The following is a 17,406-nucleotide window of genomic DNA, read 5'->3' as shown; positions in this document are numbered from 1 at the left end:
TTCTCCCTGGGCCTCGCCTCTACATCCTCCCCTCCCTCTGTCTCTGTCTCTCTGTTCCTCCCTATTTCTCCCCCTCACCTCCCTGTCTCTTCCCCTCACCTGTGCCTCTCCCTGGTTCTGTGTCGCTGTCTCTCCCCCTCATCCCCTCTCCCCTTCTCCATCACATCTGCGTTTCTGCACATCTGTCTCCCGGCCGACTCTCTCCCTCTTTTCCCCCAGTCTCTGCCTCTCCGCGTCGGACTCCCCCGGCTCTGCCCCTGTCCCTGCCTCGCGCCAGCCGGTCTGCTGGTCCGCATCTCTCTCGCCGTCTGCCTCTGTGCCCGACTTCATCTCCTTTTGTGTAGCCCCGTCTCGGCCCCGGTCTCTTTGCTCCGCACGTCTCTCCCTCGCCTGGCCTCCACCCTCTCCCCTCCTGCATCCCTGCATCCCTCCTCTCAGTCCCTCCGGCTCCCAGGCCCGCCCCCTGCCCCCGCTCCCCCTCCCCCCTCCGAAAGGGTTAACTTTGGGGAAGGGCCCGGAGTCCCCGGATGGTGATGTCAGCGTGCCGGAGAGAAAGGACGAGGTGGCGGGGGGAGGCGGAGAGGAGGAGGAGGCGGAGGAGAGAGGGCGCGTGGGGGGGCGGGGGGGACCTCGGCCTGCAGCATCCGCCGGCCCGCACCTCAGACCCCCCCGGCGGGGGGAGGCGCAGGAAGGGGGGGGCCGGCCAGGGACGGGCTGGGGAGGGGGGGCCGCTCAGCCCCCCCCGGGCCATGCTGACTCCCGGGGCCTGACCCCCCCGGGCCAGCCCCCCCTCCCCCAGCTCCGCGGCCCGCCGATTGGGGGGGCCCAGCCCAGCCCCCTGGGGACCCCCGGAGAGGTGGGGAGCAGCCGGGGGGGCCGGGACGGAGCTGTCGCCGGCCCCCACCGGAGGGACGGGGCGACCTGCCGCCGGGGGGGCGGCCGGGGGGCCGGTCGGGCCGGGACCAAGGGCACCATGTCGTCCGGGGCCAAGGAGGGGGGCGGGGGCTCCCCCGCCTACCACCTCCCGCACCCACACCCACACCCACCCCAGCACGCCCAATATGTGGGCCCCTATCGGCTGGAGAAGACGCTGGGCAAAGGACAGACAGGTGAGCCAGGGGAGGGGACACCTAGGGCGGGGGCAGAACAGCTGGGGGGCAGAGGGCGGGACTCCTGGGTATTCAAAGGGCAGGGGCTGATCGCCCTCTGTGAGGGTCCCTCACAGAGAGGGCACTTGGGCTCCAGTCTGCTGGGTCCCCAGGATGGAGGGGGCTGGGGGCTTGGACTCCGGGGGGGGGGTGAGGTGCGGGGCCCTAAGGCTCCCACCTCATGGTGGGCAGAGGTTGGAGGGGCTCCAGGTGGGGAAGGGAGGCCGGCCTGCGGCAGCGGACCGGCCAGCAACGGGAGCCGAGGTCCTTGCTGCAGTCCGGCCGCGGGATGGGGGTGCGCCCTGGACAGCCGCTTCCCTCTGCACCGCTCTGGATCCGGAGGGCCTCACGCTCTCCTGGCAGGCTGTCTGGGTGACCAGCGGTGAGGCTAGGGTGATGGGGCCTGCAGCCTTCTCCCCCTTCTCTGGCATGCCGGCTCAGTGTGGGCAACAGGATGGAGAGGTAGAAAGGTGGATCCAAGAGCATAGCTCCCAGGAGTGGTTGTGGAATGGGGGGGGGGGGGGAGGGCATCCTTTGCTGTTGCTAAACACTGGCCCCAGCTGTAGCCTCTTTCTTGCCAGGTGGAGGGTAGGGGGTTGTGAGGCAGGAGCCGCACACCTGTGTCCTAGGCATTGGTGGGCCCAGGGTCTCTGTGAAGCCGAGGGCCGGGGCATGAGGGAAGTAGAGGCTCAGACCCCAAGAGCCTAGCGGTAAGAGTGTGAAGGTGTCACTGACCTGAATTCCTGAGTTATGGGGGAGGAAGGGGACATGGTCTTAGACTGCTGGGTCTGAGGGAGGAGGGGCTGGGGGCCTGGACTCCTGGGTCTGAGGGAGGAGGGGCTGGGGGCCTGGACTCCTGGGTCTGAGGGAGGAGGGGCTGGGGGCCTGGACTCCTGGGTCTGAGGGAGGAGGGGCTGGGTGGGTTTGAGGGAGGAGGGGCTGGGGGCAGGACTCCTGGGTCTGAGGGAGGAGGGGCTAGGGGTCTGGACTCCTGGATCTGAGGTAGGAGGGGGCTGGGGCAGGACCCCTGGGTCTGAGGGAGGAGGAGCTGGGTGGGTCTGAGGGAGGAGGGGCTGGGGACCCAGACTCCAGGGTCTGTGGCTTTGGGGCTTACCCCTGGGGAGTGGGCATACTCTTGCATGCTCCCAGCTACAGCTGCTATTAAAAGCAGACCCAAAAAGAGGATTAAAAAAAGGTCAGGGTTTGGAAGGAGGTGGAGGAGAATGGTCTGGGAAGGGGGCAAACGTGAAAGTATATTCCCTGGGAGACCTGGAGTCTCCAGATGATTGAAGGGCAGAGAATTCAAGGAAAAGATGGGTTTAGAGGGAGACAGAGGTTGAAGGAGGCAGCAGGGGAGACAAAGCTATGGAGACACAGTGAGGAGAGATTCTGTGGAGATACGGACTTCAGGGGGCACATCAGAAGGACAGAGAATGGGGTGAGAACCGGGGTCGGCTGTGGAGGTGGTGGACAACCAAAGGGGACAAAACAGGGGCACCTGGCTGGCTCAGTCAGTGGGGCATGCGACTCTTGATCTCGGGGTTGTGAGTTCGAGCCCCACGTTGGGTGTAGAGATGACTTAAGGGGGAAAAAAAAAAGAAGAAGAATGGACAGAACAGAATGTCAATGTCTATGGGCAGCAGGAAGAAGAGTGCGTTTTGTGGGAATGACAGCTGTCAGAGCCCTCAGGGACTCAGGTCAGGGTGATTCAGGCCACTGCAGCCAGCAGGAAAAGGAGGAGGAAAGGGGGTGGCAAGGAGGACTGAGGAGCCAGAAGCGGTGAGAGTGCTCTCTGAACACACTCCACATTTTCAATCCTGCTTCCCCAGGGCTGGTTAAACTCGGGGTCCACTGCATCACGGGCCAGAAGGTTGCCATCAAGATCGTGAACCGAGAGAAGCTGTCCGAGTCGGTGCTGATGAAGGTGTGTGTGTGCTGAGGGAGGGCGTCCCTTTGGGGCTGAGGGGAGGGAGGGAGGCCATGCTGACCACCCTGCCGTCCCCCAGGTGGAGAGGGAGATCGCCATCCTGAAGCTCATTGAACACCCACACGTCCTCAAGCTGCATGATGTCTACGAGAACAAGAAATATTTGTAGGTATTTATAGACACCCAGCCCCCCTATGCACCCCCCACTCCAAGTTCCTAGGGTGGGACCTTTCTGGAAAGAAGGCCTGAAGAGGCCTGTGGAAACTTAAGCTCTCCTGGCTGGGCCTCTGAAGGCCCAGTCAGTCCCTTCCCTACTGCACAGAACACACACACACACACACACACACACACACACACACGCATGCTCGCACATAATCCTCCTGTTTCCAGGCTGACTGGCCTGACCTGGCCTGACACTAAGGCCCAAATGTGCCTCAGCAACAGGACAGTTAAGCATGAGCCATCCTGAGTGGGGGGACAGAGGCCCATCCTGCCCCTTCTTCCCCAGCCCCGGTACCCCCCAACCCTGCACCACAGGGAACACTCTCTACTAGATAACCTGGATGTCCTCAAGGAGATCCACCTTGTTAAGAGCAGCTCCCCACCCCAGTTCCATCTGCTGAGGCAACAGGGCTTAACAAAGCCTCAGGCTCAGTGAATCCTGCCTCTTCCTAAACCCCCACTCTGGAGCATTGGAACCCCCCCCTTCCCCGCACATAACTCTGGGTGCTACGATGGACACCCCAACAACGGCTGTCTTACGATTTCCTAGTCTGTATCTCAAAGTTGATTACCCCCCAGGAACATGGGAGTGGAGTCCAGCTGTCCAGGGTACAGACAATAGGCCTTTGTCTGGACTCTGGTGACCCAAGGGACAGCTGGGCTGGGCAGCGGGAGAGGGGACAGACCCCCGCCCCCACCATGCAGTCCTCAGGATGAACTGTCTCCAATACCCATCAGATGCTGGGGCTGGTTTCCCCAGGCAGTACGCTGCTGGGCCCCACGTGCTCATGGGAATTGTCATCTTCAGGCTTCCCCAGGTGTGGCAGCAGGGGGGGGCTTTGTCACCAGCTGGTGGAGGATGTCACTCCCACCCCACCACCTAGGTAGGGAGAGGGGGGGCCCATGGGAGTTTGGGCTTCACAGAGGATTATCAGCCTTCCAAGAAATTGAGCCTTTGTTTCCAGTGGTTGATGGGAATCAGAGTTTTAACCTCCTGGAGCCTGATGGGATTTGGAGTCTTAAGGATCCAGTTGCTGATGGGAATTAGGAGTCTATGTCTCAGAGGCTTATGGGAGTTGGGAGTTTTAAACCCCTTTAGAGCTTATGGGAGTTGTAGTCTTTTACCTCACAGACTTTGACTTAGATTGGTGCACACTACAATCATTTATTGCCAGGCATTATTGAGAATTCGAGTTTCTTCATCCCAGAGGCTTATAAGAATGAGAGGCTTGGCTTTCCAGAAGCTAATGGGAGTGAGGGAGGGAGGTGTCTTTATTTCCCAGGGTCTTGTGAGAATTGGGGTGTTTCTGTCCTCCAGGTGCTAACAGGGTTGCCTTATCTCCTGAAATAACTAGGAGTCAAAGTACTATACTCCTAAAGTTGACATAGGATTCTGGAATTGAGTTTTGGATTCCCAAAGGCTGAGGGGTATTGGAGTCTCTTTTGCCCAGGGGCTCATTGAAACCTCCTCCCAGGGACTCATGGGAATTGGAGTCTCTCCCCCTCCCAGGAACTCATGGGAATTGGAATCTCCCCCCCCCCCCGCCCCCGCGCCTCCCGGGGACTTATGGGAATTGGAGTCCCACCCCCTCCCGGAGACTCATGGGAATTGGAGTCTCTCCCCTCCCAGGGACTCATGGGAATTGGGGTTCTCTGCTGTCAGGGGCCAGTGGGATTGAGGTCTTGTGCTGGGGTCCAAGGGCTTTTGAAAGAGGAAGACCAGGCTCTTTGGTCCTCCACATGCCCCTTCCAGCCCTCTGCCCCCTCCACGTCCCCCAGGTACCTGGTTCTAGAGCACGTCTCTGGAGGTGAGCTGTTTGACTACCTGGTAAAGAAGGGGAGACTGACACCCAAGGAGGCCCGGAAGTTCTTCCGCCAGATAGTATCGGCGCTGGACTTCTGCCATAGCTACTCCATCTGGTGAGGGGGCAGCGTGAGGGGAGGCCGGGAGGAGCACTGCCCACGAGGCAGGCCCTGGAAGCACATGGCAGCTGAGGGGAAGCCAGTGTGGTGCGGCCCCGACATAAATCTTTATCCCTTTAAAAAAAACTGAGCTATAACTCACGTATCATAAAATTCGCCCCTTTAAAGTACACATTCGGTGGTTTGTAGTATAGTCAGTGCTGTGCGTTGCTGCTATGTAATTTTGGAACATTTTCATCACCCCCAACATCATCACCTCGTACCCATTAAGCCGTCACCCATCCACCGCCCCTGCCCGCAGCCTCTGACAACCACCAGTCTGCTTTGTGTCTCCACGGATTGGTGCATTCTGGACATGTACAGATGGACTCATACTGCATGTGGCCCTCTGTGTCTGGTTTCTTTCACGGAGCAAAATGTTTTCGGGGTTCGTCCATGTTGTAGCATGTCAGTACTTCGTTCCTTTTTGTGGCTGATAAATATTCCATCGCGTGGATATGCCTTATCTTGTTTATCCATTTGACAGTTGATGGACACTTTGGTTGTTTCTCCATTTTTAAATGTTGATTATTTTCGAGAGAGAGAGAGAGAGACAGGGCATGAGCAGGGGAGGGGCAGAGAGAGAGACAGGGCATGAGCAGGGGAGGGGCAGGGAGAGAGGGGGAGACACAGAAAAGGAAGTAGGCACCAGGCTCTGAGCTGTCAGCACAGAGCCCGAGGCAGGACTCGAACCCACAAACCATGAGATCATGATCTGAGCCGAAGTCGGACACTAAACCGACTGATCCACCCAGGCGCCCCTGTTTCTCCTTTCTGGCCATTATAAGTAATAGGGACATGTGAATATTCACGTGCTAGTTTTGTGTGTACCCGTGTTTTCGGTTCTCAGGTACGTACCCGGGGGTTGAACTGTCTGGTCATATGGGAACTCTGCTTGGCCTTTTGAGGAAGTACCAGATGATTTTCCAAAGCGGCTGCGCCCTTTAACACACCCTCCGCCCCACCAGCAGTCCATGATGGTTCCAGTCTCTGTACCTCCTTGCCAACATTTGCTACTATTTGACTTTTTTTTTAAGCTTATTTATTTTGAGAGAGAGAGAGAGCACAAGCAGCGGAGGGGCAGAGAGGGAGAGAGGGCGAGAGAGAGAGAGAGAGAGAGAGAGAGGGGGCGAGAGAGAGAGAGAGAGAAGAGAATCGCAAGCAGGCTCCACACTGTCAGTGCAGACCCCGACCCAGGGCTCGATCCCACAAACCGTGAGACCGAACCATGAGACTGTGACCTGAGCTGAAACCCAGAGCTGGACGCTTAACCGACTGAGCCACCCAGGCGGCCCATTACTGTTTGACTTTTTGGTTATAGCCGTATGCTAGTGGGTATGGAGTGGTATCTCATTGTGGTTTTGATTTGCGTTCCCTCATGACTAATGATGTAGCACATCTGTTCATGTGCTTATTGGCCATTTGTTTATGTTCCTTGGGAAAAATGTCTGTTCAGACCCTTTGCCCATTTCTTTTGAGTTATCTTTTTTGATTATTGAGTCGTAAGACTCCGTTATTCTAGGAACGAGAGGTAGCTCTAGGAATAACTCTTAAGAATTATTTATTCTAAGGACAGATCTTTTTTTGTAAACGTTTATTTATGCATTTATTTTGAGAGAGAAGGTGCGTGAGTATGAGAGGGGAGGGGCAGAGAGGGGAGAGAGAGAGAGAGAGAGAGAAAGAGAAAGAGAGAAAGAGAATATCCCAAGTAGGCTCCACACTGTCAGCACAGAGCCCGACTCGAGCCTTGATCTTACCAACCATGAGATCGTGACCTGAGCTGAGACACCCCTAAGGACAAATCTGTTATCAACTGTATATTTTTTGAGTATTATTTTCTCAGTCTGTGACATGATTTTGCATTATTAATATATTTTTAAGGTTTTTTTTTTTTATTTAACGAAGTAATCTCTGCACCCAGCTTGGGGCTCGAACTCATGACCCTGAGATCAAGAGCCACGTGCTCGCTCTTCCGACTGAGTCAGCCAGGTTCCCCTCTTTTGCGTTTTTATAGCAATGTCTTGTGAAAAGCAAAAGCTTTAAATTCTGGTAAATCCAATTTTGTCATTTTTTTTTTTTTACAGTTTATGCTTGTTCTGTCCTATCTATAAATCTTTGCCCAGCTCAAGGTCCCTAAGGCTTCCTCCTACATTTTCTTCGAGAAGTTATATAGTTATAGCTCTTGCATTTAGTCCTGGGATCCATGTCAAATTAATTTTTGTCTATGACTTGAAGTAAGGGTTGAGGTTCGTGCTTTGGCTTGTGAATGTCCATGTGAAAAGATCGTCCTGTCCTCTCTTCTGCTTTCAAAACAGGATATTAAATATGCAACATTTTAATGATTCATTGAGGTGCAAATGGATGCCTTCCGTTGTCTTTCAGCCTCTTTTGTTTGCACACCTCCCTCTCTGGGGTGGGGATTGGCGTTGGGGTGGGTATCAGGGTGGAGGGGCTCAGAGTTGGGGGTAGAGCTTGGAAATGAAAAGGCAGCCTGTTTAAATTGTCAACACCTCCCGTCGAAACCCTGACATTAAAAACACTGGCCTCTAGGGGGCAATAGTCAACATACTGAACAAGTATGACCCAGTTACTGAGCTGACCGCTTCCGACCGAAACTCTAGAGTCCTCAGGCCCCATCTCCTCCCAGACATTAGCTCTTAAAACTTGAAGGATTTTGCTCCAGGGGAGAGGGCAGGTGTCTCACGAGGGACCAGTGACTGGCTTGGGGTGGCAATGTTTTTATTGTTCAGCACGGAAGTATTTCAATAGCTCAACGTTAACTCTTCTTACCTCAAAATATCTCACTTCATACATAGTCAAGCATTTGCGGATAAAATGATATGCTGTCTGGCGTCTCCAGTGAAGGGGCGCCTGGGTGGCTCAGCTGGACGAGCGTCCGACTCTTAATGTCGGCTCAGGTCATGATCTCACAGTTCGTGGGACTGAGCCCTGCATCCGGCTGTGCACTGACAGCTTGGGATTCTCTCTCTCTCCCTCTCTCTCTGCCCCTCCCCCTCCCCCCCTCAAAAATAAACAAAATAAACTTAAAAAAAAAAATCCAGCGGAGGAAGGAAACAGTACGTAGGGGTATAGGCGAGAGAAGATTTGCCCTGAGTTGATAATGGGGGGGGGGGGGGGGCAGCGGGCAGGTGCATGGGGCTTCCTTGTATCTTCTCACTACTTTGGAGCGTGTTTGAAATTGTCCATAAGACTTTGCAGAAGTCTCCCCCCCTGAGAGATAGCGAACTGGGCCTCGGCCCCCAGGAGGAGGGCAGAGATCTGAGCGCCACCTGCCTGCCTGTCTCAGCCACAGAGACCTGAAGCCCGAGAACCTGCTTTTGGATGAGAAAAACAACATCCGCATCGCGGACTTTGGCATGGCGTCCCTGCAGGTGGGGGACAGCCTCCTGGAGACCAGCTGTGGGTGAGTGGGGGCCTGGCCCCTGTAGTCCCAGGGAGGGGGTGAGAGGCCGGCCGGAGGCTCACACTGCCTCTCTCCCTCAGGTCCCCCCACTATGCGTGTCCGGAGGTGATTAAGGTGAGTGAGCGGGTGGAGAGGCGGGAGGAGTGGAAGGAACGTGGTGGAGAGACGATGTCACAGCTGGTCCTCCTTTGTAGGGGGAGAAGTATGACGGCCGCCGAGCGGACATGTGGAGCTGTGGAGTCATTCTCTTTGCCCTGCTTGTGGTAAGGTGCCCCTCACCTCTCCTGCCCCATTTCTAGGACGACCTAGAGCCCAGAACATTCGAGTTCCGTCCTCCCCTCAGGGGTACCAACTATTTCACTGAGATCAGGAAGGTGGGAGGTCTTAGCCAGCAGACCAAGATCCTGGAGCACCCCCCTCTGTGCCCAGAGCTAACCATTCAGTCACACAATGGCGAGCTAATCCGGGTGTCCCAGAAAAGGACAGGGCAGCCGGGAGCCCTTGGACGGCTCGGGACGGTGGCTGCGCTAGGGCACCGCAATATGACAGTAGCTCGTACAGTCAGCCCGGCTCTTCCCGCCTCAGCTCCACACCTGCGCTTCTCTGCCCAGAACGCTCTCCCATCCCGACCAGTCCCGTTGCTCAGCTAGGTTACACCGAGACTTTTGTGGTGGTGCTGTTTATTTATTTTGAGAGAGAGAGAGGAGAGAGAGGGAGAGAGAGCATCCCAAGTAGGCTCCACACCTCCAGTCCGGTGTCCAACACGGGACTCGAACTCACGAACCTCTTGATCATGACCTGAGCCGAAGTCGGCTGCTTAACCGACCGAGCCACCCAGGCGCCCCCCTTAGACTCTCTTTTTGCTTCAATTCAACTGCCACTTCTCCAGGAAGCCTCCCCTGTCCCCCACGCCCCACGAGGTCGGATCCTCCAGGGTAGGCTCTGGGCTTCCCGGCGACTCTCGGTTGCCATCGTGCATTTAGTCGTTCGGTTCCTTGAGGGGGCGTCTCCCTTCCCTTCTAGATCATCGGCTCCCAGAAGTCAGGGCTTTTGTCTTTGTGTGTCTTATTTCGTGGGCTCGCGAGTGGGACCTGAGTTGGCACACGGTCGGCCCTCAGGAACACGTGTGGTGTGGACGAATTAGTGGTGCACTCCATGCGAGGCGCTGTCACAGGCACGTTATCCTCCGGACCTCTCCCAACAGCCCCGGAGAGAAGTGACCGGCCCACGCTGCTGAGAAGTGGCAGGTCTGGGATCAGTGTTTGGCATCATAAGCACTAGCCTATGTGACCAGGGAGGCTCCGTGACACTGAGGGGAACGAGGCCGAGTGGGCGCTCCGGGGCCCAGGGCCCCCCGGGGAAGCTGGAGAGGCGCCCGAGAGGCAGGCTCCAACACTACAGGCCCCAGCCCCTCTGCAGCTGGCAGTGCGGGAGCCCATCCAGCTGAGTTCAAACCCCCGCTCCGTCACCTTGAGCAAGCAAATCACCGTCCCTCTCCGGGCCCCTTTCCTCACCCGCCCAGTGGCGACGGTTAGGGTACCTGGAATTGTAAGGGTTTCGATAGCGTGTCGTATGCTCAGCGTTCTAGGCGGTTCTCGATAGTTACTGGTACTCATACTTCATTACTATTATTATTACAGATGATTCTCACGACTTACGGATTCTGTATTGCAAAGTTGCCCACTCACCACAGTTTATCCATGACCTCAAAATCAACACTCTGGGTGCTTTTGAGGTCATTCTCAGATGTGCACAGAGCAGAGAAAAATTGGAGTCCCCACCACACGCGAGGCAACCCACCCTCTGCTTTTTATGTATTTATTTATTTCCTTATTTCAGCTCATCTCGTAAGCAACTGTGCTTTTTGTGGTTTATTGAGTGCAATATATTTGCTTTTTTGTGCTTTTTATTGGTGATTTTATTTTATATTATTATTTTTTTAAGTTTGTTTATTTTGAGAGAGAGACAGAGACAGAGAATCCCAAGCAGGCTCTGTGCTGTCAGCGCAGAGCCCAACTCAGGGCTTGAACTCACGAACCGTGAGATCATGACCTGAGCCAAAATCAAGAGTGAGATGACCAAGCCACTCAGGCGCCCCTATGTTATTTTTTTTTTTAAATAATCTCCACACCCAGTGTAGGACTCGAACCCACAACCCGAGATCGAGGGCCACATACTCCACTGACTGAGCCAGCCAGGTGCCCTTTTCTTGGGGATTTTAAATGGTCCTCAGGGTAGTGTTGAAGTGCTATCTTGCGTTCCTAAGGGCAAGAAGGCTGTTTTGTCCCTCATCAAGGAAAATGTATGCGTTAGATACGCTTCATTCAAGTGTGAGTTATAATGCTGTTGCCCATGAGTTCTATCTATACGCCATATATATATATATATATATATATATATATATATATATATATAAACAAAGCCTGATGTGGGGCTTGGACCCACAAACCCGTGAGATCATGACCTGAGCCGAAGTTGGATATTCAGCTGACTGAGCCGCCCAGGCACCCTTATATATTTATATATTATACACATGTATTTATATATATATATTTTATATAAATATATATTAATATATACATATATACATATATATGTGTGTGTGTGTATATATATATATATATATATATATATATATATATATATAAAACAAGAGGTCTGTCTTCGCTTGGGCTGCTCTAACAAAAGTAGACCGTGCAGCTTAAACAACAAACATGCACTTCTCACTGTTCTGGATGCTGGGAAGTTGAGGGTCCAGGTACCAGGCAAACAAGAAACACAGGGACACATCGAACAAGACCGACAAGCAGAGTCACATCCAGGCTTCCTGGCCCTAGACCAGCATTCAGGGGCGCCCTCTCCCAGTTCCCCCAACCCCAACACCCGGCATTCTCTGTCCAGAGGCCTCTGACACCAGGGACAGCACTGTCACCCCTGTGAGTCTCAGTCCAGCGTCACCTCCCCCACGACCCCTTCCTCGACTCCCTGGCTACACCCAGCTCACGTCCCGCGTTGCCTGCTTGTTCTCTGTCCTCATCACCCACATTCCCGTCCATGTGTTGTTTGCCTCGCCCACCAACAACCGTTGCCTGTTAATTACTGTTCTACACAAAGCTCCGTGAGGACAGGAATCTGGTTTTGTCCTGCTCCAGCCCTAGTGGCCAGATCGGAACCCGGGCGGCAGCAGGGGCACCATCAGGTGCTGAATCCATCATGAATGACATCGCAGCTAATGCGCGTCCACTCGCCGGCATCTCACGGTCCCAGAGAGCGAGGGCTCATTTTGTCGGTTACTAGATCCCTGACCCATAATGGATGCTCACCTTTTGTTGAGTGAATGAATGAGTGTGACCGCATCTGAAACTGGTCTGGGGAGAAACCTGTTCTTAAGATGCAACCCCAGCCTCTTAAGCACTGGAGCCTGACTGTCCATTACCAGCTCAGAGGCCCCAGGCGAGTTGCTGGACCACTCCGTGCCTCAGCCTCCCCACCTGTAAAGTGGGGTACTAACAGTTTCCTACTTCCCGAGGCCTGTGGTAAGGACTAAATATGTCCGTGTGTGGAGCACTTAGGCTCTTACCTGGTACATGGTAAGCTCCGTAAGGGGTCCTGTCATTTCTCACTCAGGGGGCTCTGCCCTTTGATGACGACAATCTCCGCCAGCTGCTGGAGAAGGTGAAAAGGGGCGTCTTCCACATGCCCCACTTCATTCCTCCAGACTGCCAGAGCCTCCTGAGAGGGATGATCGAAGTGGAGCCTGAGAAAAGGCTCAGTGTGAGTTGGGGGGGCAGGGGGGGGATGGTGGGTCATGAGGACAGAATCCCTAGGGGGCCCATAAAGATGGCTTTCCAGGACTTGCCTGTCAGCTTGGCCCCGGGGGGGGGAGGGGGGGGGTTGTGTCGTGGAATGAGCCAGGGTCTGCCCAACCTGCCGCTCCAAGCTGGGAAGGTCCCCCACCGCGGGAAGGATGCATGCCCCAGGCAGTAGTTGTGGGTCAAGGCACTCAGTTGCCACTAGGGGAGACCAAAGTCATCCTGACCCCGGTGGAGAGGAGGGGGCATCGTCAGGGACCCCCAATGCCACGTCATCAACTTTCGACCTCACTGGTGCTTTTCTACGACCCACCCTCTTCACAGCTGGAGCAAATTCAGAAACATCCCTGGTACCTGTGAGTATGGGGAACTGGGTGCCTGGTTCCGAGAGGACGTGGGGAGGGGGGCAAATGTCAAGCACCAGCTAGGGGGTGGGATGCCAAGGTTCCTCAAGGAGGAGGGGCCGGAGACTCGGATTTCTGGGTTCCCAGGAGAGAGTGGAGTGGGCTCGATCACGGATGCCCGGCCCCCTGTAACGTTTCTCCGTCTCCCAGGGGCGGGAAACACGAGCCGGACCCCTGTCTGGAGCCAGCCCCAGGCCGCCGGGTGGCCATGCGGAGCCTGCCATCAAACGGAGAGCTGGACCCCGACGTCCTGGAGAGCATGGCTTCGCTGGGCTGCTTCAGGGACCGCGAGCGGCTGCACCGCGAACTGCGCAGCGAGGAGTAAGGCCCCCTCGCCCTCGAACACCCGCGCCACCTGCCCACCTCCGGCGAGCTGCTGCAGCGCCCCGGACGGCCAGCAGGGGGCGCAGCGGTGCCTCGCACCCGCGCAGACTCCCTGGGGCGGGCGTCAGGGCCGCTAGACAGGGCAGGGCTTAAAGGTCCCACGTGGAGCTATTCCCCGAGGAACCAGGAGGGGGCGGTAGGGCCAGCGGAAAAAAAGATGCCGAAAAGTATCAACAGGTGCTGACGCAGACTTAGTGCCTCACGTGGGTAGTGCTTGCAAATAGTAAGTGCTTCGATATTATTATTACTACTACTACGGTTATCATTGCTGACTAAGGTGAGGGTAGGATGTACACCGACACAGAGGAACTAACCGTGCCGCTACCTAGGAAGATGGAAGCATGGGCAGAGATGTTGGGTGTACCGAGCCCCAGCTGCGGGGAGGGGGTGAGACCTCGGAGACCCGACCTCTGATCCCAATTCTCCTCCTACCCCCTCACGCCCCTTGCGTGCCAGGGAGAACCAAGAAAAGATGATCTATTATCTGCTTTTGGATCGGAAGGAGCGCTATCCCAGCTGTGAAGATCAGGACCTGCCTCCCAGGAATGATGTTGGTGAGCAGGCAGGGCTGGGAATCCAGACCCCGGATTCCGGTGGGAGGAAGGGGCTGCAAGCCCTTAGCTTCTGGGTTTAGACCCCCTGACTTGCCCTGTGACCTTGTCACAACTCTCCACTCTGGGCCTCCGTTTCCCCATCTGCATGAGTGCCTTGTGCAGCTGGGCGAACATGTCTTTTGATCAGGTTGAAACTCTCTCCGCCCTCAGACCCACCTCGGAAACGTGTGGATTCCCCTATGCTGAGCCGTCACGGGAAGCGGCGGCCAGAGCGGAAGTCCATGGAAGTACTGAGCATCACGGATGCTGGGGGCGGTGGCTCCCCAGTGCCTACCCGGCGGGCCCTGGAGATGGCCCAGCACAGTCAGAGGTGGGAGCCCCCGCCCCTCCAGCGGATCACAGTCGTGGCGGGTGAGGGGGGGTGGGAGTTCAGGGTTCTAGCCCAGCTGCCCCTCGACCGTGCTGTGTCGTTGGGACAAGTCATCTCCCCTCTCTGGGCCTCATGTCCTCATCTGAAAGGAGTGTGGAAGGGAGAGGACATCTGAGCCTTATGAAACCCACACAACTGATTTAAAAAAAAAAAAAATGTCTCCTGGAAACAGGTCTCGTAGTGTCAGTGGAGCCTCCACCGGTCTGTCCTCCAGCCCTCTGAGCAGCCCAAGGGTAAGGCCAGGTCCCCGATCACTCAAGGGATAAGGGGGCGAAAACACTGGAGCAAAGATTGGCAGAACTACAATTCCCATGAAGTCTTGGGGCATTGCCTTTTTGTCTCTAAAAGGACCAAAACCTAAGGCTGCATTAAGTATTTTATTTTAGTACATTGGGCATTTCACCTCCAATAGGATTGGGTTTTTAGTGTGTCAGAGGTTCATTTATTCATTTAACAAAAGCTAAGTGAGTCCCTACCGTGACCAGTCACTGTGCTGGGTCTTAGAGCAGCGAGCATGATAGAAAAAGTCCCTGTCCCCTTAACAATGTGGTTTGGGAGACGGAAATAATGGACTACAAGTTCCAGTGTGCATCGGTGTCCACCTCTGTGAGCATGTGAGACTGAGGCTCCAAGAGCCTCCTGGGAGTTGTAGTCTGCCATCTCACCCATCTCCACTCTTTCGCAGAGTCCTGTCTTTTCCTTCTCGCCTGAGCCCGGGGCTGGAGATGAGGCTCGGGGTGGGGGCTCCCCGACTTCCAAAACGCAGACGCTGCCTTCTCGAGGCCCCAGGGGTGGGGGCGCCGGGGAGCAGCCCCCGCCCCCGAGTGCCCGCTCCACACCCCTGCCTGGCCCCCCAGGCTCCCCGCGCTCCTCTGGGGGAACCCCCTTGCATTCGCCCCTGCACACACCCCGGGCCAGCCCCACCGGGACGCCGGGAACAACGCCACCCCCAAGCCCCGGTGGTGGTGTCGGGGGAGCCGCCTGGAGGAGTCGTCTCAACTCCATCCGCAACAGCTTCCTGGGCTCCCCTCGCTTTCACCGGCGCAAGATGCAGGGTACGGGGTCCCTGGGGGTGCAGGGGCTGGGGGCACGGATTCCTGAGTCCTAATATGAGGAGAGAGGTAGGGGCCTGGATTCCCACGTCCTAGGAGAAGAGAAGATGGGTTTGGGAGGAAAGATTCAGGTGTTGGGAAGAGGGGGTGTGGCATCCATCTCTGGAGGAGGGGCCTCCCTGAAGGACACGCCCCTTCCTTGCTCTGGCTCATCTTCCCATTGGCTCATGGCAAGCAAGTTCCACCCTCGGGGGGCGTGGTCTAACGGGTGGGACAGCATCCCTGGAAGGACCATCAGTCAGCATGCCATTTGGGGTTTAGCTACTGGGAGGTGAGTGGGCGGGCGCTGGGGTCTGGAACCTCTGGTTGGAGGTGATTGCTAGCCTGCGTGCTGGACACCAGGATGACGGACAAGTGCTGACCATACTCTCCCCTCCCTATCCCCCAGTCCCCACTGCTGAGGAGATGTCCAGCTTGACTCCAGAGTCTTCTCCAGAGTGAGTCTGACGGGGAAGGGAGAGGAAGGAGGGAGGGATTTAATCCCTTAGCCCCCTCCTGACCCGCCTCCAACCATCCCCTTTCACTCAGGTTGGCAAAACGCTCCTGGTTTGGGAATTTCATCTCCTTGGACAAAGAAGAACAAATATTCCTTGTGCTAAAGGACAAACCTCTCAGCAGCATCAAAGCGGACATTGTTCACGCCTTCCTGTCGGTGAGGGCCCTGGGTCTTCGTGTGTCCTGGGCAGCATAGGACTCCAAATCCCAGAAGCCCTTGGGAGATTCCACCCCCCCCCCCCCCCCCCAGCTCTAGCCTGGCTTCCTCCTAAGGCTCATGGGATCTGTAGCTTTCCATTCAGAGTTGGGTTTGGTCACTGTAGGGGCAGGGAGGTAGGAGGGGTTTACTGTGTCCTGGGGTGCTTTGCTCTAGGAGCTAGTGGGACTTAAAGGTTTTGAGACAGATGTGGCAGTGCTTGTGGAGGAGATGTTTGTGTCATGTGGTTCTGGAGCCTGGGGCTGACACCTAGATATGAGGGTCCTGTTATGTGGGGATCCAGTTGCTCAGCTATTCCCCTTATACCCTGCCTATAGTTGGACAAGAAAACTACAAGTCCCAGCAGGCAGTGGGGGCTCCCAATGGCTTTTCTGTTATTCTTTGCCCCAGTGGCTGATGGAACTTGTAGTTCCTTGGGCAGAAGTAGTTGTAGGGTTGGCTCTCCATTCCCTGGAATCAGGTCACTGGAATCACCCCCTCTTTTTGTCCCCCTCCTGCCTCAGATCCCCAGCCTGAGTCACAGTGTGCTGTCACAGACCAGCTTCAGGGCCGAGTACAAGGCCAGTGGCGGCCCATCCGTCTTCCAGAAGCCCGTCCGATTCCAGGTAGACATCAGCTCCTCAGAGGGCCCGGAGCCTTCCCCACGAAGGGATGGCAGCGGTGGTGGTGGCATCTACTCTGTCACCTTTACTCTCATCTCCGGTAAGTTTCCCTCAGCTACACTGCCTCCAGCCTGGTGTTGGGATCCTCAAGACAGCTGAGATAGGATAGTGGCCCACGAGGGCAGCAAGAGCGAGGAGGAGGAGGTGGGGCTCAGCTAGTGCTGACTGACTGTGTGAGCCCCCTGCTCGTTCCGACCCCTACCTCCTCTCCTTCCCCCTTTCCTCGTTGACATTTAGTGGATATTTATGATGTTCCAAATGCTTTCCTTGCACTATTTCATTGAAGCTTCCCAGTAGCCTTTGTGGTGTTAGTAATCACCCATCTCACAGAGGAGAAAACTGAGTCCTCTAGAGGTAAACAGACTTGACAGAGTCACACTACAGACCATGACAGAGCTGGGCTCAACCGAGCCCTTGACCTTGAAGTTCAGAGCCCCCTTCCTACTTCCTTAAGACAGTACAGCAGAAGGGCAAAGACATGGCCCGCCCGTTGTCAAATGTCACTGCTGCACCCAGAGCAGACATCAGCAATCGACCACTGCACGTCTTCCCGCTGAGCTCAGGTGCAGCCTGAGAAACTTCAGGCCACCATCACTAATCAGGAGTTGGCACAGGAGACGAAAACCACAGAGGTGCCTTGCTTCCGGTTCAGC

The 17,406-nt window shown here is 55.8% G+C and overlaps 1 protein-coding gene across 1 annotated transcript in view; it reads left to right on the top strand.

Moving 5' to 3' along the window:
• The first annotated feature begins 882 nt into the window (after positions 1–882).
• The window catches only part of BRSK1 (BR serine/threonine kinase 1), an 18,156-nt gene continuing 1,632 nt past the window's right edge, over positions 883–17,406 (top strand). Inside the window, exons 1-17 of the mRNA XM_042968644.1 lie at positions 883–1,109; positions 2,978–3,072; positions 3,155–3,240; positions 5,077–5,217; positions 8,567–8,683; positions 8,764–8,797; positions 8,878–8,946; positions 12,311–12,457; positions 12,820–12,851; positions 13,050–13,220; positions 13,740–13,837; positions 14,048–14,207; positions 14,440–14,500; positions 14,953–15,322; positions 15,768–15,816; positions 15,908–16,031; positions 16,595–16,793. Coding sequence (XP_042824578.1) covers positions 974–1,109; positions 2,978–3,072; positions 3,155–3,240; positions 5,077–5,217; positions 8,567–8,683; positions 8,764–8,797; positions 8,878–8,946; positions 12,311–12,457; positions 12,820–12,851; positions 13,050–13,220; positions 13,740–13,837; positions 14,048–14,207; positions 14,440–14,500; positions 14,953–15,322; positions 15,768–15,816; positions 15,908–16,031; positions 16,595–16,793 — 2,089 coding nt within the window. The 5' untranslated portion in view covers positions 883–973. The remainder of the gene's footprint in view (positions 1,110–2,977; positions 3,073–3,154; positions 3,241–5,076; positions 5,218–8,566; positions 8,684–8,763; positions 8,798–8,877; positions 8,947–12,310; positions 12,458–12,819; positions 12,852–13,049; positions 13,221–13,739; positions 13,838–14,047; positions 14,208–14,439; positions 14,501–14,952; positions 15,323–15,767; positions 15,817–15,907; positions 16,032–16,594; positions 16,794–17,406) is intronic.

The sequence above is a fragment of the Panthera tigris genome, chromosome E2, assembly GCF_018350195.1.
Source record: "Panthera tigris isolate Pti1 chromosome E2, P.tigris_Pti1_mat1.1, whole genome shotgun sequence".
Classification (NCBI taxonomy): domain Eukaryota; kingdom Metazoa; phylum Chordata; class Mammalia; order Carnivora; family Felidae; genus Panthera; species Panthera tigris.
The sequence above is the reverse complement of the archived record's forward strand: the minus strand, read 5'-3'. Positions and strand labels throughout refer to the sequence as shown.